This window comes from Mercenaria mercenaria, chromosome 1 (genome assembly GCF_021730395.1).
Source record: "Mercenaria mercenaria strain notata chromosome 1, MADL_Memer_1, whole genome shotgun sequence".
NCBI classification, from domain to species: domain Eukaryota; kingdom Metazoa; phylum Mollusca; class Bivalvia; order Venerida; family Veneridae; genus Mercenaria; species Mercenaria mercenaria.
The window spans coordinates 56,180,353-56,203,138 of record NC_069361.1 but is presented as its reverse complement, the minus strand read 5'-3'; the positions used below and the strand labels follow the sequence as shown (position 1 = coordinate 56,203,138).

The 22,786-nt window shown below is 34.1% G+C and overlaps 1 protein-coding gene across 6 annotated transcripts in view; it reads left to right on the top strand.

The window, feature by feature from the left end:
• LOC123536700 (probable tubulin polyglutamylase ttll-15) overlaps positions 1-19,382 on the top strand; it is a 76,680-nt gene extending 57,298 nt beyond the window's left edge. For all 6 annotated transcript variants that reach the window (XM_045320105.2, XM_045320097.2, XM_045320074.2 and 3 more), the window contains 13 exons: positions 327-482; positions 1,837-1,956; positions 4,160-4,235; positions 5,023-5,092; positions 6,919-7,002; positions 7,970-8,054; positions 8,551-8,629; positions 9,865-9,973; positions 11,466-11,532; positions 14,176-14,303; positions 15,018-15,117; positions 16,243-16,356; positions 16,950-19,382. In XM_045320105.2, the coding sequence (XP_045176040.2) occupies positions 327-482; positions 1,837-1,956; positions 4,160-4,235; positions 5,023-5,092; positions 6,919-7,002; positions 7,970-8,054; positions 8,551-8,629; positions 9,865-9,973; positions 11,466-11,532; positions 14,176-14,303; positions 15,018-15,117; positions 16,243-16,356; positions 16,950-17,081 (1,320 nt within the window). In that variant the 3' untranslated portion in view covers positions 17,082-19,382. The remainder of the gene's footprint in view (positions 1-326; positions 483-1,836; positions 1,957-4,159; positions 4,236-5,022; positions 5,093-6,918; positions 7,003-7,969; positions 8,055-8,550; positions 8,630-9,864; positions 9,974-11,465; positions 11,533-14,175; positions 14,304-15,017; positions 15,118-16,242; positions 16,357-16,949) is intronic.
• Positions 19,383-22,786: the final 3,404 nt, after the last annotated feature.

Genomic DNA, 22,786 nt, shown 5'->3' with positions numbered 1-22,786 from the left:
TCAAATGATTGTGCATTTATCGTAATGCTGAAAGTGCAGAATAGTAGAAAAAAGATTGAAATAAGGTTAATGTGTTTTTTGTTTATGCAAAAAAGAAATAGAATCATGGTTATCTACTTGTAAGTTTTAAATTTTGGTCTTGTATTAAATTTTTAGCTTGTTCAGTATTATTTAACTGATATTTATGATATTTGTGAGTCAGGGGTTTATATAATTCACTTTAAAACTATAATAATGTTTTTAGATGAAACTATTTTTACTTCAGAAAATCTAATGTACATGATATTTTTAGATGAAACTTTATTAAACTGATATTGCGTTTACAGTTGGAGAATGGCTACCTGGATCATGTGAAAGCCGTGTTTGAGCGGTTAGGTTTTTTTGTGACGAATGGAGACGAAGAGTGGGATGTATTGTGGGTCCATGACTATCCTTTTATTAAAATGGCAAAACTTATGACACGACTAAAACCACATCAAAGGGTAAATATATTGACATTCTTTCTTACCTTCTTTGAGTGAATCCAGGAAGTTAAATCCAAATGAAGGTGTAAAATTCCTATTACTTAATTTCATATTCAAAGTTGAAATACCAGTACACATGTTCATATATCAGTGGAATAGCCATTTTGGTCCAAATCACAAAATTTCTTGTCAATGAAATTTAGTGATTTTATGCCACCATGCATATTCTTTGGGGACATTCCTCAACATCTGATGATATTTCTTGCTTTCCAAGTAATGTAAAGTGTAGAATGGCTCAGACAGAATTTTTCATCTGAGTTTTTAGCTCACCTGTCACATAGTGACAAGGTGAGCTTTTGTGATCACGCAGCGTCCGTCGTCCGTCGTCCGTCCGTCCGTGCGTTAGTCCGTCCGTCCGTAAACTTTTGCTTGTGACCACTCTAGAGGTCACATTTTTTGTGGGATCTTTATGAAAGTTGGTCAGAATGTTCATCTTGATGATATCTAGGTCAAGTTCGAAAGTGGATCATGTGCCATCAAAAACTAGGTCAGTAGGTCTAAAAATAGAAAAACCTTGTGACCTCTCTAGAGGCCATATATTTCACAAAATCTTCATGAAAATTGGTCAGAATGTTCACCTTGGTGATATCTAGGTCAAGTTCGAAACTGGGTCACGTGCCTTCAAAAACTAGGTCAGTAGGTCTAAAAATAGAAAAACCTTGTGACCTCTCTAGAGGCCATATATTTCATGAGATCTTCATGAAAGTGGGTCAGAATGTTCATCTTGATGATATCTAGGTCAAGTTCGAATCTTTTGACCTCTCTAGAGACCATATTTTTCAATGGATCTTCATGAAAATTGATCTGAATGTTCACCTTGCTGATATCTAGGTCAGTTTCGAAACTGGGTCACGTGCGGTCAAAAACTAGGCCAGTAGGTATAAAAATAGAAAAACCTTGTGACCTCTCTAGAGGCCATATTTTTCATGAGATCTTCATGAAAATTAGTGAGAATGTTTACCTTGATGATATCTTGGTAAAGTTCAAAACAGGGTCACGTACCTTCGAAAACTAGGTCAATAGGTCAAATGATAGAAAAACCTTGTGACCTCTCTAGAGACCATATTTTTCAATTGATCTTCATGAAAATTGGTCAGAATTTTTATCTTGATAATATCTAGGTCAAGTTCGAAACTAGGTCACATGAGCTCAAAAACTAGGTCACTATGTCAAATAATAGAAAAAACGACTTCATACTCAAAACTGGGTCATGTGGGAAGAGGTGAGCGATTCAGGACCATCATGGTCCTCTTGTTAAAAAATAAACGTAGAGTTCTGTTGATTTATCTATATCTTTTTTTTTTTATTTCAGGTAAATCATTTCCCAGGTTCCGGATATATAACAAACAAGGGCAGTTTAGCTACCTTACAGCTAGATGCCTTCCCTAAAGCTTTCAGAGTACCAAAGGATAAAGAAAAACTTCTGCAATATGTAAGATTTGAAAACACTCTTTGTTCTAAGTTTTGTTTATTGAAATAACATTTTACTATATATAATATAATAGAACATAGTTGTAGATGATTTGTGTTAAACATAATACTTTTAAATAATTTTCAAACATTTTTTAAGTCATTTTGATAATAGTTCAGTATAAGCATAGATAACTTGATGATTACTAAGTTTTGACTTTTTTTAGTTTTTCAGACAAACAAGAGCAGAAAAAGCATAGGTCACCAAACTCGTTTTAATTTTATAGGGTATTTTCTTCACCCACTGTTTACGCATTTCTAAAATTTTGTTAAATTGAAAAAAATGTTGATACTTTATAAAACATATAATATCCTACTTAATCTGATAGGGATTTCAGGTCTTACAGGTTAACACGAATATATGGTGATGTCAGTGTTATATAAGCATAAATGTCACTAACAAATCCCTTTAATTTTTACATGTTGACATGATTACCCCACCCACTTTATTTTCAATGGAAAAAACGTACCGTATTTTCCCGTATTAACGCCCCCGGGGGCGTTACATTTTCCAAAGAGGGGGCGTTTATTTGAGGTTAAAAAATGAAAATTTTTACAAAACTTAAAAACATCGTTCAAACTAGCTGTAAAGTGTTTCTGTGTTGTTTAATCCCCCCAAAACGTAATTATTTGGCATCCAATTTAATGCAGTGTGTCTTTTATGCATTTAAATACGGTACCTCGTGTATTCCATGTCTGGCTTTTTGACACGCTCGCGACACTACACATTACGTCATGACCCAAACAGCTGTGTACTCCGATACTGTAATGTATTTACCGTTTAATTTTCTGTTACATACCGTACTTAGTACAAATGTTTTGGACTTACGGTACATGGATTGTTTAAAAGTGTGTTTAATTTTTAATACATTGGACTTTAGTACTGTAAATTACTTATTATGTGGACTTATAAAAATGAGGTAGGTGATTTTTTCCCGTTCTTGTTGATTTTTTTCCCCCAAAAATGGGTGGGGGGGGGGGGGCGTTAATTAGGGGGGGGGGGGGGGGGCCTTAATTCGGGAAAATACGGTATTTAGATCTACAAAAAAAATTCTGACGTTAAGATTTTCAAAATATTTTGCAGCATTAATGACACACAAAAATGCTTCAAAATGGAAAGAAAAAAAAGTGGGGTCACCGTGCATCTAAGAGATTTATTAAGAAAAAAGCTGTTAAAAAGTGGTGAATTTTGATATTTTTTGTTCTTTTTGTTTAAATTTATATTTTCTAGATAATATAAAGTGCTATCTTGAAAACTTTTATTTTATTTATAGCTTAACATTATATGTATCAGTTAGAAAAATATCAAAACCAAACCTGATCTACTTTAATAGGTATTTGAAATTACCTACCCCTACCCCATTGTAAATCTTACTTCAATTTTCGGCAAATGCCAGCCAAAAATAAGGGTGAAAAAATTTATTTCACAAAAATCATAATATATTTGGTTAAATGGTACATTATTAGCCATAATATAATTATTTAGCATTAATTTTTGGCAAAACTTTTGTTAGAAAGCAATATTCGAAGAAACATTTTTCAAAATGGCGGATATCCTGGAAAAAATGCTCGTACATCATTAAGAAATGAATTCATTTTTCTTGAAGTTCATGTGAAATAAACGACAGAATATGAGTGACAGAAGTTTTCTTTAATAAATTGCATATGAGCCGTGCCATGAGAAAACCAACATAGTGGGTTTGCGAACAGCATGGATCCAGACCAGCCTGCGCATCCGTGCAGTCTGGTCAGGATCCATTCTGTCTACTTTTAAAGCCTATTGGGATTGGAAAGACCGTTAGCGAACAGCATGGATTCTGACCAGGCTGCGCGGATGTGCAGGCTGGTCTGGATCCATGCTGGTCGCAAACCCATTATGTTGGTTTTCTCATGGCACAGCTCATATATTTTGTTGTAATTAGCTCAAGAATTGGCATCCCAGTCATTGATTTCTCTCGACAGAACAACTTCAGTGTCATCTTGGGAGATTTCACCCTGACTAAAATCGTGTGTCGTCAAACATATTATCAATAAGTGGCATTATCATAACTTTGGCACCTATCCTTTTTCGGTTCAAGCAAAATGAATGTCATAATTTACAATGGAATGAATTGAAAGAATGTTAATATATTGTTATAAAGAAATTTATCCTTTTATGTGTTTAGGCCAAGGAACATCCAGAGACCAATTGGGTACAGAAGAATAATAACCATAGAGGAATTAAAATTAAACAGATTGGAGGTGAGGCTTTTGTATTTTATTCTTCTCTGTTGTTTTTACTTTTCTTTGGATGTGAAAATTTTCATTTAAGAATTGGAAGATGTGAGTTAGTAGGAAATTATTTGTAATGGGTTAAATGCTGTTTGTCAGCGATAAAATAACCCATGCCTTGGCATTGCTTGTCATCTTATTTACTATGGTTCAGAATTCAGAGCTCAGGAATTGAAACTACAAGGTGCTAAGTGAGAGTGGTTAAATATTCAAGCATCTTAATGATGAAATGTGGTAAATCAGGCAATAAATCACAAGATGGCATTGTTGTCATTCTCATTAAATAAAAAATAGAACAATGAAAATTATGCTGAACTTTATTCATGCAGGTATTAATGAAGTGGGGGTCATGTGCCTATTTAATGTTATGACATTCTCTCACCTGTCCATGTGTCAACCATTGTTTATCCCAGAATATATAACACTTGACTTCCTTCTTTATTTAACTGATAAAAAAAATAAACCGTATTAGAACTTGACTTTTGATATGAAAGAGATTTCAGTCGACATCTGACAACTTCCTTATGCTGAGGAATGATTGTTTGTCAAATCGTCGTGAAAAATTTACTAGTATAGCTTTAGATTGTTCGTAGAAAGTTCAACTGAAGCAAGACTTAACTGAAGTGTAGTGAAGAATTTGTTTAAACTAGATAGAAGCATACTTATTGAAAAAGATAGAAATTCAAAGCTGAAATTTGTTCAATTCTGATATTAGACAGGACACTTATAAAATAATGGAGTGCTTGTTTGTTTTCAGAGCTAGACTTTGAATCAGAAGGCTCTTTTGTTCAAGAGTTTGTCGCAAAACCATTACTTATAGATGAGAGGTTTGTGTTTAGTAACAGTATCCATTTTACAAATAGTTATGTCTCCCACCACACAGTGGTGTGGGAGACATATTGATTTACTCCTATGTGTGTGTGTGTATGTGTCTGTCTGTCACAAAGCTTGTCCACACTCTAAGTCGAACATTTCTCATCCGATCTTCACCAAACTTGAACAAAATGTATTTGCCAATAAGTCCTCGGGTAAGTTCTAAACTAGCCAAATTGGCCCAGGCACTTCGAAATTATGGCCCTTGAAACTTGTTTTTGATAATCAAAGCACTCAAAAGTCTGATAAGGCAGTTGAGGTCTTGGTGCATAGTTGACTCATATGCTACTATTCAGATGATTAGGCAGTTGTGGGAGACATGTGCTTTTCTCAAAAGCAGCTTTAGTTCAAAGAGAAATTTCTGTTCAGTAAAAACCTTATCCAGGTAACATGTTTTCCTTGATTCAAGGTTATAAAACTGGTATTTGAAGACCACTCTTAGATTACTGTTTTGCCGTTAGTCAATTTCAAAAGTGTGTTCTGAAGCAGCCAATCAAATTCGAAAGTTTTTTGACTGGTGTTGTGACAAAGGCTAAAAACTTTGGACCCTAAAGTTAAACTGGTTAATGTTTTGAATATACATATTAGACAAACAAGTTACTATGTTTGTTTTTCCTTAAACAAGGTTTCTTTCTATAAAAATAAAATAATACTAGTCGATTGATATTACTCATCATTCTGTGTATGTAGAACTATCTGTTTAGATCTTTTAGATATATATGAATAAGTTTTGAATTTATCATCAAAAACTAATTTTGATAGGGAATAGTTGTTTATTTGGGTAATACAATTTTGACTGCATTTGCCTATAAACTGTATGACACTTCAAGAATATCTTTGTAAGCATAAAATGAACTTGTACATGTAAATGTTATATTAAGTTTAGGGGGAAAGAAAATTTGTAATTTTTTTTAGCTTATAGTTTATGCATGCATGTTTTTTCTTACAAAAATTATACGTTGCCGATAAAACTGAATTGGTTAAAGAAATCTTCAAAATTAAACTGATCTTCAACCACCTCCAGACTGATGTATAATTTGAAAAAAAACTGTAACAGATTTGATGGATCAAACAGTAAATACAGTTAGACAATATAGGAAAAGATTATCCTAGAGTTTAGTGTAAAATATTTTACTTGAATGTCTGGGGTCGGATACAATATCTCCAGTTACAAAGTATATGGCAGCTACATTGGAGTCATCCATGTCCATCCATTAGTCCATCCTTCTAATCATCAATTTGTTCGTCTGCTCCATATCTTAGTTTTTCAGAAAACTTGCATTAGGTAATAACTTAATCAAGACAGCGTGCAGAGTCCATAACCCAGGTAACTAGGTCCAAGGTAAAGGTCACACTTGGAGGTCAAAGGTAGCTTAAACTCATGTCCACTCCATATCTTCTAAACTGCTTGGAAGATTTTCATAAAACTACCATCAAATATTTATGTCGTCAAGATGACATTCAGAGTGTACAGTATGGGTCACTTGGTCCAAGTTCAAGGTCAAACCTCATTAAGACTACATGCAGAGTGCACAGCCCAGGTCAGTAGGTTCAAGGTCAAGGTCATACTTGAAGGTCAAAGGTCATGAACATTTTACTTTCCCTGTATCAAAGCAGCAGCTGGGGGTGATGATCACTTGTAGTGATAGCTCTAGTTGTTGCAATTTAAATTTCTGTGAGTTAATGATTTTCAGCAGTAGATGTATGGAAAATTGATATTATCAAATGCATAAATTTCGCTTATTACTTGTATTAAATATTAATGCTGACTTTTTTCCAGGAAATTTGATATTGGAGTGTATACCATTCTGACGTCATTGAATCCGCTGAGAGTTTATATAGTGAATGATGAATCACTTTTCAGGTAATTCACCAGTTTTCTAACAGGATTTATCAAATGTTACACATCTTGGGAGTGGAATGAAGATATGTCATATTTTTTGATATTACACTAGTGAAATAACTGTCTGACATTGACATTCTTTCCCATATAAAAGAAGGTGTTCAAATTGACTGTCTATAATGTATTAAAAACAAAAAAAATTTCAGTGTCTCAGCAGAAAGTGTTAACTTGTGGTAAACTTGTTGAAGTTATTGAACTCGTGAATAAATAAAAATATGATAAAATACATGGGAGAGCCGCACATTTTATTTATTTATTTATTTAACTTTTTTAATAAAGTCGGACTGTAAGAGCCATTATCAGAAAAATATCTGAGTAGACTATTTAGTTAAAAGCTGATCATTCATAGACTGGGCAAAAAAAATTGAACATTTTTATGTACATGGAATAACCCTTACCATGCTGGACGATTGATTCTGCCTCTGCAACCAGTGTAGATCATGATCAGCCTGCACATCCGTGCAGAAATTTAGCATGGTAAGGGTTATGGTATAAACAGGAATACTTTGAAATCATTAATATTCATTGGGGACTAATTTCCATGGATTTCATTGCACTGTCAATCCATAAAAATAAATCCAGATCCCCCACCCACCCACCCACCCAACAAAAATAATTCAGTCATTTTATCGTCTGAAGTCCATGACTTTGTATTCCAAGAAAATACTCATTTTGGTCAAAACTGTGAAATTTCATGCTCACAAAATAAATGATATTACAGTGTCAAACATTAAAATTTGTAATACCTGGGAAAAATATTGATTTTTACTCAGTATTTCATAAGCATCTCAAATGTTTAGTCATTTTTAGTCAAAATAATGTTTATTTGTCACCATCTCTTCCATAGCTTGTTCCTGTTAAACTGTTCATTATGTTTTTAATTCACACTTTATTCAAGATATAGAATGTTTGTATATGTAACTTCCAGGTTTTGTTCAAAGAATTACTATCCATTTGATATGAGTGATGTAAACAAGTATGTTGTAAATGATAATTACACACCTATGTGGGAGGTAAGTTTTAACATTATATACTTATATATGTATCTTGTACAGTGGGGAATGTGCTCCCTCCTACCCACAGAATTGTGAATTTTTACAGCATTTGTAAAGAACTGGGGTGTTATTCCTGTCTTATTGTATGTGGATGTCAGAAATTGACAGTCTGTAAGGAAAATTGGAGAGAGAGAAGAAAAAAAACAGGATATGAATTATTTAAATTTAGTTACAACTATAATAGTTCTTATGTAAATATGAAAATCACTTTTGCTTGAACTCGGATAATTTGAACACAGCTTGGTTTGAGCTCATCATCAGGTCCTGGCAAAATCCCTTTATAATATACATGTTTAATGCTTGATGGCTCAAACTACCAATAACTTGGAACAGATTTTTCTGGCCCAATCTTGTTGGAGCGGATGAAGATCGACTGCTAATAATTCAGTGTGACCATTATGCTCGAAGTTTCGCTGTTATGCCAAGATATATATCTCTATGCTCATATTTTCAGATGCCTTCATTAAAAGATCTGTATGCGAATCAGAAATACAGCTTTCAGGAATCCTTCAACAGATACATGATCAATAAAGGTACAGGAGTACAATATTTCTGATAAATGAAACATAATTTCTTGTCTCCTTGATAGCTTCTTGACTGACCGATTTTCTTGTGATAATTTCCATAAACAGTGAGTTTCATTGGTATAGAAAAACAGCTATTTCTTGGGGACATAAACCGTGGACTTCAAATTTAAACAGTATTAGTAAATAGACACTATCTATGATCATTGAGATTTGAGATTTCCATCTTAACATTTGATTTAATCATCAAAAGGCCAACACTAATAGATATGTTTCCCACATGTAATTGGGGAGACATATTGACTTTAGTGTTGTCTGTCTGTCTCGTCTTGCCTCATCTCATCTCGTCCCATCTGTCTGTCTGCACAACTCCTCCAGCACCACTGGTGGGATTACACCAAACTTCACAAGAGTGATTATTGCAAAGCCTAGTTGTGGATGTTATAGGCATTTTCTGGTTTGATGATTTTCAGCCCTTGATTCATCATTTATGATGTTTCGTTCAGCTCTCTTATATTATTGGGTGGATTTCCACTAAACCTTACAAGAGTGATCATTGCCAAGCATATTACTGGCATTTATTAGTTTTATGATTTTCAGTGGAGTTATGGCTCTTGATACATCAAATTTTATGATGTTTTGGCCACCTCTCTTATATTATTAGACAGATTTCTACCAAACCTTACAAGAGTGATTACTGCCAAACCTAGTTGTACATATTTTAGGCATTTTCTAGTTCTGTGATTTTCAGTGGAGTTATGGCCCTTGATACATCAAATTTTATGATGTTTTGGCCACCTCTCTTATATTATTAGGCAGATTTCTACCAAACCTTACAGGAGTGATTACTGCCAAATCTAATTGTACATGTTTTAGGCATTTTCTGGTTTAGTGATTTTTAACTTGATTCATCAAATTTTGTGATGTTTTAGCCTGTTCTCTTATATAGTAGGGAAGCTTTACACCAAACTTCACAGGAGTTACCAATACCAAGCCTAATTAAGTACACTGTTGGAAAGTTATGGTACAATTATTTACCCTGGAGTGATGGCCCTTAATATGGCATTTTACAATTTCTGCGCATGGTAAATGGCGGGAGGCATGCATTTGTCATGAAAAATGTTCTCTAGTTATGATTTCACATTATTCGTTTAGTAATATTTTTGTGTACTTGAATGTGTTTTGTTTACTAAATTATATTGTAACTGTAGAATACTTTATACACTGGAAAATTGTATTTTCAGGAAAAAATGTAACTAAGATATGGGCAGATATATATGACACAATAAGGGCTGTATACATGAAGAAACAACCAACATTAATGTCTTCAGGGGCAAAGTATAAAACTACAAAGTAAGATATACTCTCAGTTACTCTCTTTCTTCAAGAATGCTGCTGGAAGTTAAAATTTTACAGGATAAATTATGTAAAGGAAATAATTTTCAGAGATATGTTTTGAAGAAATCATTCTGGTTCAAATTAAACTTTAGTTTCAGGATTCTCCATTACGGTATTGTTTTAAAAAGAAATCGAGTTCTACCTAGCTGAACACAATTATGTAGGAAGTAAGATTTTCTGTAGAAATGGAGCACAGAGCAGAAAAGACTATCCTGAGCAAGACTAAATGGTAGTAAATTACAAGTTTTGTTTGAGGATAGACGAAAATGAGTATTTATATATCAATTTTGAGTATTCCCTCTTTAGAAAAATTGAATTTGCATATATACCGTTCATCTGGAATGTCGCGGTACTTGACATTCGACGTAACGATATTAAACAAGAAACAACACAACAGTGTATTTCTTGTCTCTACCACAATATTTCATGTCATATGCATCAATGACTGTGTGAAAATGAATAAGATATCATTCAAGAAACATCCATGTATACTTTGAACAACAATAGTCAGCCATTGTTATCATGTGACGTCACATCACTAATGTCGCGGTATAGGTCAACAATTGTGTCAATCAAACTATCATAGGTTTAAAAACACTAAATATAATTCAAACATTGAAAAGCTATCTAAGTCAAACTAACAAGAACACTCAAAAGTCATTAAAACCAGTTTAAACGTTTTATATTATCTGTTTACATTGGCACTATCGAAAATATTCTCCTCTGGGCAGCGGACACACCAGATATTTTGCAAGTAAATCACAAGGTTGCGGGCGTGGTCATAATGTAGCGGAGCCTAAGAATCGTATTATTACTTAATATTTTCTATTTGATAGTTATCTAACATGTTAAAATTCACTGCTCAGTATCATGGGTGTATTTTGAGGAGATGGTCAGGGGCCCCCCATCCCTTCCTCCCCCTTAAAATCCGTCGAGTTAAGACGTTTTAATGTTTCGCCTGATACCGATATTTCATTCATTTTTGTGTAGCTGGGGGATGTTACTTAAAATTTTGTGTCCTCTAACCTATAGGCGGGACTTAATTTACATAATTAATGAGGACAAATGCCAATCAGCTGGTAGACGAACTTATAAACATTGCAAATATTTGCTTAATTCATGGATTTTTGCAATAGATATGTGAAAAATACGATTTTAATAAATATTGACAGATATTTAGCAATGTAACAGCAGGTAGGAACATTTTTCGCCAGCATGAGTAAAATAGGTCACGAACTTCCCCGGTAAACACCACATAGGTGGCGCATCTCAAATACCGCGAAATTAGTGATGACGCGAGATTAGTGATGTTGAGTATACATGGTATTTTCAGGTATATTTTCTAGCAGAATGAGTTTACATCTGCTAATCCAGTGTCACATATTAAATTCAAGTCTACCTTGAAAATCAATGCTGTATTAATAAGGAATACTTAAATTGATTTCAGGAATTTCTTTGAGATGGTGAGGTTTGATTTTGTGTTAGATGAGCAGCTGAAAGTTTACCTCATGGAGGTGAGTGACATAATATATTGTAGACTGGGTAATATTGGCATCAATTTTATTTCCATTAATATTTGTGAATACTGTAAAAGTCTTTTAATTTGGGGGTTGTTTCTTTTGCGATTTTCCGATTTTCATTTTTCCTGAGTTTTATAATTCGCGAGGTTGCCACATCGAAATCGGGAATTTCCAGTATTTATATTTTTATATAATACTTCATAATATTAAGACAGATGAATTCACAAGAAGGTTCATTTGCGAAATTTCACGAAAATAAAAAATAAAAACCTAGCGGAAAAATAGACTTTTACAGTAATGCCATTTGAGTATTCAAAATTTTCATGAAGATTTATCTTCATCATAATTATTGTAAAACACAAAAGATTGTGTCATTTCACTGATTCTTGATACCATGAATAAGACTGCCAACCATGAAATTGGTAAATAAAGTCTTTGTGAAAAACACCCAGTCAGCAGTAGGACTAAAATAATTGGTAGTGGATTTTTGGTTGTATCTTTTTGAGGTGGTGTTTCTTAGCAGAAGAGGTAGTGTGTAGATGTTACTACCGGTAAATCACTTTCTCACATGATACTCAGATAACATGATCATATCATTGCTTAAAGTGAACTTAATTATTGGTAAGATTGAATTTTAGTAAGTTGAAAAACAAATTTTGTCTGAAATTAATGTTTGCGAAGACTTTTTTAACTTTCACTACTATTTACATTTTTTAGCTCACCTGTCACGAAGTGACAAGGTGAGCTATTGTGACCGCTTGATGTCCGTCGTCCGTCAACAATTTCTAAAAAAATCTTCTTCTTGAAAACCACTGGGCAGATTAACACCAAGCTTCACAGGAATGATCCTTGGGTGGCCCCCTTTCAAAATTGTTCAAAGAATTGAATTCCATGCAGAACTCTGGTTGCCATGGCAACCAAAAGGAAAACTTTAAAAATCTTCTTGTCCAAAACCACAGGGCCTAGGGCTTTGATATCTGGTGTGTAGCATCATCTAGTGGTCCTCTACCAAAATTTGTCAAATTATCCCCCTAGGGTCAAATATGGCCCCGCCTCCTGGGTCACATAGTTTATATATACTTATATAGGGAAAACTTCGAAAATCTTCTTGTACAAAACCACATGGCCTAGGGCTTTGATATTTGGTATGTAGCATTATCTAGTGGTCCTCTACCAAGATTGTTCAAATTATCCCCCTAGGGTCAAATATGGCCCCGCTCCGGGGGTCCCAAGTTTTACATAGACTTATATAGGAAAAAAAGTTTAAAAATCTTCCTGTCTGAAACCACAACACTTAGACCTTTGATATTTGGTTTGTAGCATTGTCTTATGGTCCTCAACCAAAATTGTTCAAATTGTACCCCTTGGGTGAAAAGAGGCCCTGACCTGTGGGTCCCAAGTTTTATATAGACTTATATAGGAAAAAGCTTTAAAAATCTTCTTGTCTGAAACCATACGACCTAGGCTTTTGATATTTGGTATGATGCATTGTCTAGTAGTCCTCTACCAAAATTGTTCAAATTATGCCCCTGGGGTTAAAAGAGGTCCCGCCCTGGGGTCACTTAGTTATTATGTGAGTTATATAGGAAAAATACTTAAAAAATCATCTGATCCTTTTTCCAAGACTGTTTAATTATAATTACCTGATGACCCCAAGTAATATGATGTCACTTGACTGTGACCTTGACCTACTGACCTACTTTCTTGTTTTTTAGCTCTACTATTCAAAGAATAGGGGAGCTATCCAACTTGCCCCGGCGTCAGCTTGAGCGTGAGAGTTAGCGTTAGCGTGAGCGTCACACAAATGTTAAAGTTTGCGTACCACCCGAAATATTTTCAAAGTCCATTAAGATCTTGCTTTCATATTTTGCATACTTGTTTACCATCATGACCCCATTCTGTAAACAGGAGCAGACAACTCTATCAAGCACTTTGACTGAATTATGGCCCCTTTTAGACTTTGAATATGCTTATTGTAATGTTAAAGTTTGCATACCACCCCAAATATTTTCAAAGTCAATTGAGATATTGCTTTGATATTTTGCATACTTGTTTACCATCATGACCCCAGTCTGTATACAGGAGCAGACAACTCTATCAAGCATTTTGACTGAATTATGGCCCCTTTTCGACTTAGAGTATGCTTATTGTAATGTTAAAGTTTGCGTACCACCCCAAATATTTTCAAAGTCCATTGAGATATTGCTTTCATATTTTGCATACTTGTTTACCATCATGACCCCAGTCTATTAAAAGGAGGAGGCAAATCTATCAAGCATTTTGACTGAATTATGGCCCCTTTTCGACTTAGAATATGCTTATTGTAATGTTAAAGTTTTACTCATAGCTTATATTATGCTATCAAGCACTAAGAATAGTTGAGCGCGCTGTCCACTGACAGCTGCTCTTGTTAAGATACAGCCTTGAAATGTTGATGACATACACAGTTTTGCACACAAATCGCAAAACTGAATTTCATTGACCATGAATGTGACCTACTGACTTTCTTAATATTTTATCATCAGTTTGACATTTGAAACATGTAGCTCATATTACTCAGGTGAGTGATCCAGGGTCATCATGACCCTCTTGTCTTCAGTTAGCAACTTCAGAATCATTGTGTTTCAAATTTTACAGGTAAATATGTCACCTAACTTGGCAACAGGGCATTTTAGAGGTAACAGAAGGCTGTATGAACATGTTGTATACAATGTTCTGCGAGTGTCAGGAGTAGCTTCCATGGTGGAGAACCATTTCCATACAAGGTTTGTCCAAGCTTGCTTGGTTGGTTTTATATAGCTTCAAGCTGTTCCAACCTTTCAATTAATTAGGAAGATAAGAGTGCATGAATATGAATTGAAATGGCACAAGTTCGATCCAATGTTGAAGTTTTGATTGTGACATTTTGTCTGAGAAGATATATAATTTAGCACTGATTCTCTTATTCTGTTAGAGATAAATGTCAGTTACTGGTGAACAGCAAGTAAGCACTGTTACAAAATCTAAGGGTTCTGTTGACTGGCCACAATTACATAACTGAAATACTGTTGAAAGTTAGCACTAAACCCAAAACATATGAGAATAATGGATTTGTGACACTTGTATCGAGAAGAGGAAATGAACACACTAATCTTTAGTTTATACTTACTTGTTTTAGGGTTAATGTGAAACAAGTTGTACAACTTATATTAATGATTATCACTCTTGTCACCTCTTTCCTGATGGCATCCATCACCACGAGTGTTTGACAGAAGAAGTCAGTTTCCCCTATAATGCTGAGCCCCAAGCAAGGGAATTACTGGTATAATTTTTTACGCCATTGGTATGACTTGTATGACTTGATTTGGGAGCAAACCCACCACCTCCCACACCTGAAGATGTTCTACAAGTAGGCTACTGAGGCAGTTTAATCTTTTGTCTGTTTCCCTGTAATAATTTTCCCATCACATTAAAAGTTTGATAATATGTGTTTCTTCCAGCAACAAGAATCTAGATGAGATGTTGGCCTCGGACCGGGAAACAGCTGTATTTTCAGACTGGTGTACACTCCCAGAATGTTATGGTCATTGTGAAAATCAAGTATGGATTGAGTCTTTTTACATACTAATAATTTCCAATTTGTAAAATCAGATGTTAAAAGTTTGTCTAAAATTCATTAGTATGGCCAAATTCTTTACAAGGATGTGTGATTGTTATCACTCCTCATCAGTCTGTTAACTGTTCAAACATGGTCTCTTCTTTTAAAAGACACATTGTGAAAGTTTATGAAACTCGGCATGAGTGTACCCTAGATGGCACTCATCCAGAGTTGTTAAAATTCTTCCTCTCAGCAGCTTGTGCTAAAATAGAAAGATCTTCAAATTACATTTCCTAAACAACTGGTCTAATGTTGGAATAAGTTTACAGATATGTTCCTTGGTTGACTATCGGCTACCAGTATTCTGATAAATGAGCCACATCATGAGAAAACCAACATAGTGCGTTTGCAACCAGCATGGATCCAGACCAGCCTGCGCATCTGCTGGAACCATGGATCCAGCTGTTCGCTTTCAAAGCCTATTGTAATTAGAGAAACTGTTAGCGGTGGAAGGTGTTGTTCCAGAGGAAATGCTCACTTTTCCCATTGTGTGTTTAGTTTAAAAAAACTTTTCATAAAATACTGTAATTTTATAAAAATTATTCATGGGTCACCATCTACTGAAATTGAGTCATCAAAAATCAAGTCTAAAGGAGCATATTTGTCTACATCGAAATCTTTGAAGATCTCCTAATCTGCAGGCCCACTTTCAAAGTAATATGGTAGAAATGTTTGCTGGATGACAAATGGAAATGTTAACCCTTACCCTGCTACATATTTGTAATGAACATGCCTATCTTCCAATTTGGACAGTACCATTAACTGTTAAAAGGGGTGCTTACGAAAAAGATACTGACTGAATGGCAAACAGTGCATATCTTGATCAGACTGCACGGATGTGCAGGCTAATCATGATCTACACTGGTCGTAAAGGCAGAATCATTCGTGTCCAGCATGGTAAGAGTTACAGGAATCATGATTTATCTAAAAAATTGTCTACCAGGGCTAAAAATAGAACAGTCCCAGATAATATCTCCTTCACTGCTTGTCTCAGTTTTATATCCATGGACATGGGGATGCTGGTACTAATAAAGTTACTTAAATATATTACTGTATATTTGTTTCAGAAGTGTTCTTTATGTAGCTATTGTTTGTCTTCGGAAGAAAAACTAGACTTCAGACGTGCCTACCTGGAACATATTAACAGAGGCAGCTGTAAACGGTTGTTCCCTCCAGATATTGTACGTACAAATATGTAATTTTGTTACACCCCTTACCTAATGCACAAATTATGTGTTTTCTGGGATGAATTTGTTCAGTCAGTTACACTGCCATTCATGAAAAAATGGTGGTCTTTGGTTTCACTAAAAATGTTTATGAAACTGAATTGAAGTGTCTTTGTTCAGTTAGCAGCAGAAAGTTACTGTATGTTGGTTAATATTTGTGATGATTTTATATTCCGTAATATTTACAAAGAGAGGGAATTATGGTACTCTGTTGTCAAATATCAAAATGAAATTGAAGTGAAAATTAGGCAGTCTGTTGTTAAAATTTTGAGCAAATTATTTTTGTATTGAGTTTACTTTCTTTGCAAGAAAGAAAAATCATCTAGTTTGTCTTTTGAAATACTATTTGCACATGTTTTAGACTTAGCACGTTGATAAATTTCCTACTCCTGTGACATTTTGCTGACAAAAAATAGGGGATAAGATTTCATTTGATCTGTCTATAAGAGGTATTCCATTTTTGCCATTTTTGCTGCAGCATTCTGAACACTTATCAGATGTGATGTTTATTTCTGTCTGCCTAAACATTTCTCCATCATTGTTTTTAGAAACGAGAAGAAGCATTAAGATGGACACCAGACCATGATGTGTTTGAACTGACAAACTACAATCATAAAACTAGAACTATGTATATGTGGTTTATTGGAATGTGTAGGAAAGATCTGACATTCTGTAGCTAATAAGGGAGACAAGTTTGATAGTGCTAAAACTGACACTGATCAAGGGAGACAACTTTGCGAGTGCTAAAACTTACACTGATCAAGGGAGACAACTTAGTGAGTGCTATACTGACATTGTAAGATTCGGAGACAAGTCAAAGATTGGAGGCAACAACCAATCCTTGTGGCAATAACAGAATTAAGTGCAATACAACTGGACTGACTTTGTGGATTTATTGCCACTTTTCATGCTCTGCCAGTGATGTTTTGAACCAACTATATTTCATGGGAACAAAGTTTCAGAAAAGTGGTAAAAAAGTATTACAATTGTGGAATCAAAGTGTGCATATTTGTATGTGAAAGTGGCCTTAAAAAAAGCATATACATGATTTTGTTTCAGCATAGTAAGTTATTCTAGAAAAAAACACTCAATATATGTGCTTATGTATTGCTTGACTGCAAAGCGAGGCAACATAAAATTATGTACACAAGTCTGTGTAAGGGTAAAAATGATTTTATTGTACTCCTTAAACAGATGTTTAAGTTACATTTCTACATTCCAGTTAATACTTGATATTAAATTAATAGTTCAAACTCCTGTATTCAAGACAAAACAGTGGACACAAAATATTAAAACACTTGAGACTATTTACACAAAATTTAACTGTCTAAGTTATGTTTTAATGAATTATAATGTATTTTTTACCTTTTAAAGGTGTTTGGAATTCTTTAAACTATATTTATTACAATTCATGTCATTAGAGCATTTTATTTTTTTGCCCTTCAGAAGAGCATCGAGCTTTTTATACTGTGTGAAATTACAGTTTTAGGACCTAACCCCATATTTTTTAACTCTCAAAGGAGAATGTAAATATTTATACTGTTTTACAAAAAGCATTTTGGATGAATATTGTATAATAATAACCTGTTTATATACAAAACTGATTTTATGAACTTCAGCAATACAATAATGACATGAAGTTAACATAATGTATTATCTCTACAAAATTATATTTGATTTTAATATATTTTGCTATAAACCCAGTCCTTCTAATTTCTTTTACCCATATTTTAACATTATATTCAATATATGCTTTTATTATTGAATTTATTATTGAATTTATTATTGTAAGCATTATACATTTTGTCTATTAATATTTTTAGCAGAAGTGAAGGCTTTATTTAGTATTATGCAGTTTGTATATTCCCTGCAGTGAGCTCTCACATGATAATATATCATTCCTCCCATTTCTTACTTTGTCATTTTTCAAGCATTATATTATTTTATCCTGAGTATTATATTGTTTAGTCAAAAAAGACACAAATAAAATGATACAAAATTTAATATATCATATTTTGGATGATAAAAAGAAGAAAGGCTTAAACATCATAACCTGAATTGTTTGTTGTTTGATTTTTATTATATATTTCACATATAACATACCCCAAATGGTATGAGAACTTAGGAATTTTAATTTGAATTTGACATACATGGATAACACACTTGTGAAACTTATGTTAGAAGCATTAAAACCTGTATATTTTTAGCTTCCCTGAGTACAAAGTGCTAGGGATGAGCTATTGTGATTATTCAGCATCCAGCATTTGTCCATCCTTCCATTCACACTTTTCATCAAACAACATTTCCTCTGAAACCGTGCGGGGGAAGTTGATTAAAGTTGGCCTGGTTGTTCCTTGGGTGGTCTTCTTCCAAAACTGTTTGAGCTGTTTCTCTTGGTTGCACATAGGGGCTGCCAGAGCTAAAAATAGAAAAATCTTCAAACATCTCCTTAATCGCTTGTCCCATTTTGAAATTATTTCATGTAACCCTTAACCTGCTGGCATGATTTTCAAATGATTTGGCACAAACAGTCCTTGTTTGATCCTCTACAAAGATTGTTCAAATCTATTCTGTTTCGTCAAAGAAACATGGCCGCCAGGGGGTGTGGTCACTTTTCCCTATATGTATGTAAATTCTTCTTGTTTGATGTTGTCTCTTAGTATCCTATGTCATCATTCCCCCAGTCTCTTACCCAGAAAACACTGGCACTACTTCAAAATGATTTCACAGACATTTTCCTTGCATAACCATCTACCAAACTGTTCAAGCAAGTGGTATTACTCAGGTGAGAGGCTTAGCGCCATCATGACTCAAGGGTCTATGTAGCTACACTGTTGATTCATCAGACAATTTGTAGCAAAAAGTTCCTACACAAGTATTGAAATCTCAACTTCTATTATAAAATAATGAATCTCATTTCTTAAGTGAGATTATGCTGATAATTTTGTTTAGTACCTCATGCAAATATATCACCTCATGCAGATGTATATCACATATCATTTTTTATCTGCTTTGTTATTTTTATTCAGTGTATGTTTCTTTCATAAATGTTCATATCTTATAATAACCCAGGTATTTTGAAATATTTTGTAATCTGCTATTGCTTTTCTATTTACACATGCATCTCCTCTCCCCTGCCCCATACACCCGAGACGAATGAGCTTTCCATTATTAAAACATTTGAAAATAAAGTATTAAGTAGAGCAAATTATATTCCAGCAGATATGGAATATGATGTTTTTACAATGACAGTAATGACCACCACATTTAAATTACAGTAATCGGAGCTGATCAATCTGAATAGTACATGATTTTCACAACAATCTGTATAGTATCTGATTTTCACAAAAATCTGAATAATATTTTCACAAGTCTGATTAATACCTGATTTTCTCAAAAATTTAAATTGTATTTAATTTTCACAAAAATCTGAATAGTATCTGAAATTCACAAGTTTTGTGACCTTTGAAAAATATCAGGAGTTGTCTATATCAGTAGATGCTCAAGCCAGTTACTACACAAATTGTGAGATGAAAAATTACTCGTCTGTGTTTGACTAGTTCTTTGCCTATACAAAGTAGTATTGGATAACCATTTTATAACTGTGTTTTCTTAATGTGTTCATGATGTTGAATAATAAAATCAGCCTTTTACAATTGTATTTAAAAAAAAATGAAATTTGTTGTTTAAAATTTGCTGTTTTGTGGCCAGTTTTTCAACTATTAAGTAAAGGCTTAAGCTCTGACTTAAGCCGTGTCGGATATATTTACAACGCTTAAGTCAGCACGTGAATAATGGGGCTCGACAAAAGTTTAACCTTCGATTGGATTTTTCTACTTTGAGCAGTATCAGCAATGGCTTATCTTTCTATTGTTGTTTTAAACCTGGGGCATAGGTGGTTTAAGAAAAGATGGAGGCTGAATATTTAGACAATGATTCAAATTTCCAGCATGAAGTTCAAGCAGAAATGTTGAGGAGGGAGGGAATGATACGGGACTGAGCAAACCTTTTCGTTATATACGACGATTTGGACTTTTGGATAGATTTCGTCTCAGTAAAGCTAGTATTAGAGATGTTTTACTCATAAAAAAACTAAACCACGGCGACCGATGCTGGCGAATGCAAGCTACTATTTTATTCGAAAAATCGGGCTAAATGTAACAGATTCAACTTCATTTTAACTTTACTAAATCGCTACTTGTACATGTTCAAAATATACGTGCGAGCATAATATATAATGCATAATTAATTATAATGTAATGCAAAATATTAGTTAACATATATATATATATATATATATATATATATGGATACGTACGTCTACAAATATACGTCTCCTTTCAGTGACGTGTGGATTTTGAAATTCATGCGTTTGCAAGTGCAGTTTGAGTACCTATACTATTAATTTAAATTTACAAATGCATTCCTAATTACAAGTGCATATTGCACGTGTTTTGTACATGAAAGGTGGAACATTTAGAAATAATGAAAACAATAAGACAATGAGCAAACAGGAATGCTTGTAGTTTTACCTTGTTTTAAAGTCACCTTTTCCTTAGTGCTTTTGTGTTTTAATATGTCTGTACTTTCCTATGATTTCTATGAGAATTTCTTTTTCGAAAGTAGTAAATCACCAAAGTAACAAGTTTTATATATGTAAAAATACAGCGAAACGGTCCGATGACTGTATCTACATGTTCATAGTGTGTGACCAAGGCTTAGCTAATACATCGCAAATATACCCGCTGAGTATTAGTGAAAATCCGTTAGAAAACAAGGTTGAGCGATAGCTTAACTGATACTGGTTAAAGCCTTTCTTAGTGCTAGAGTTGAAAAACTGGCCATTGCTTATTTTTTTAACATTCCACTTTGTTCATTTTATCAAATGCTCATTTTATCAAAAGTGGCTCTTTTTTAAGTATTTAAAACTCCACATGCTTTTTTATTGTTAACACTGTACATATAATTATTCCCCAAAGATACAAGGTTATTTTTCGCTGTCAGTGATAGCTATTGTTTTTTTGTGGCTGTGCGACTCATGAAAATATAAGGTATGATGTTCACTGGCTGCAGAAAATTAATCTACAGTCAGAGCAACATAGTCTGGCTACCTAAGACAGGTTGGATTTCTAATTTAACAAGTTACCTGATTGGCTGTTTGATACAGGTTCAGATGTATTTGATTTTGGAAGCTTTCAAATTGCAAGTCACTTCAGGTGTGCAAGCAATCTTGGACTTGAAGGATTTTCAAGTTCCTTAAAAGTTATTAATCTGGTTGTTTAAATTGCTGATCAGTTTTTTTGTCGATTCCGCTTGCGGAAGCGAAGACATAGTTGTCCAAATGGCTGTTCGGTGTATGTGCGTGCGGATTTGTTTGTCTGGACCATAACTTTGACATGCATGGAGCAATCTTGTTTATATTTGGCATGAATGTTAACCTCAGTGAGACGTAGTGTCATGCACACACCCCAGGTTCCTATCTCAAAGGTCAAGGTCACACTTACAGGTCAAAGGTCAAATTCAAAAATGACTTTGTCCGGAGCATTTCTTCTTCATGCATGGAGGGATTTTGATGTAACTTGGCATAATTGTTCACCATCATGAGACGGAGTGTCATGCGCAAGAACCAGGTCCCTAGGTCTAAGGTCAAGGTCACACTTAGATGTCAAAGGATACAAGAATGGCAACTTTGTCCGGAGCATTTCTTCTTCATGCATGGAGGGATTTTGATGTAACTTGGAACAATTGTTCATCGTCATGAGACCGAGTGTCATGCACAAGATCCTAGAATTACTTCCCTTTGTTGTTACTATAAATAGCTTATATTCGTAACTTTTTTATTACTGGTCATAGGGAAAAATCAAGACCACTTTTCTGTAGTACAACATGCATGTTACATCCAATTTTCAGGTGTATTTTGACCTATCTCTACTGGTGAGGATTTTTTGTGGACTTAGAATTTTTTTTTTTTTTTTAAGATTTACGTCCCTTTGTTGTTGCTTTAAATAACTTATATTGTTACTTTTTGCAATCTCTTTTTTATTTGGCATAAATGTTTGCCGCAATGAGACAAGGAGTGTCATGTGCAACTCCCAGTCCTTTTGACAGCTGGCGGGCTTGACATGTTGTCAGTGGGCATCTGGTTTTTAAATGCCACTTTTGTATGATTTGATCCCATTACTTGGTTATTGCTTGAATGCTTATTGTATATAATATACAAGTTTGTAAAGAGAAAATGTAGAAATTCTGTATGTTATATAATAATGTAAATTCAAAAAGCAGCACAGTCTTGTCAAAACGTGTTTCTCTTAAATAAGCTTCTTCAGTTGACTATGAATTGTGGAAACTCTGTAATATGTTGATCTGTATATAAGATTTATTTGTA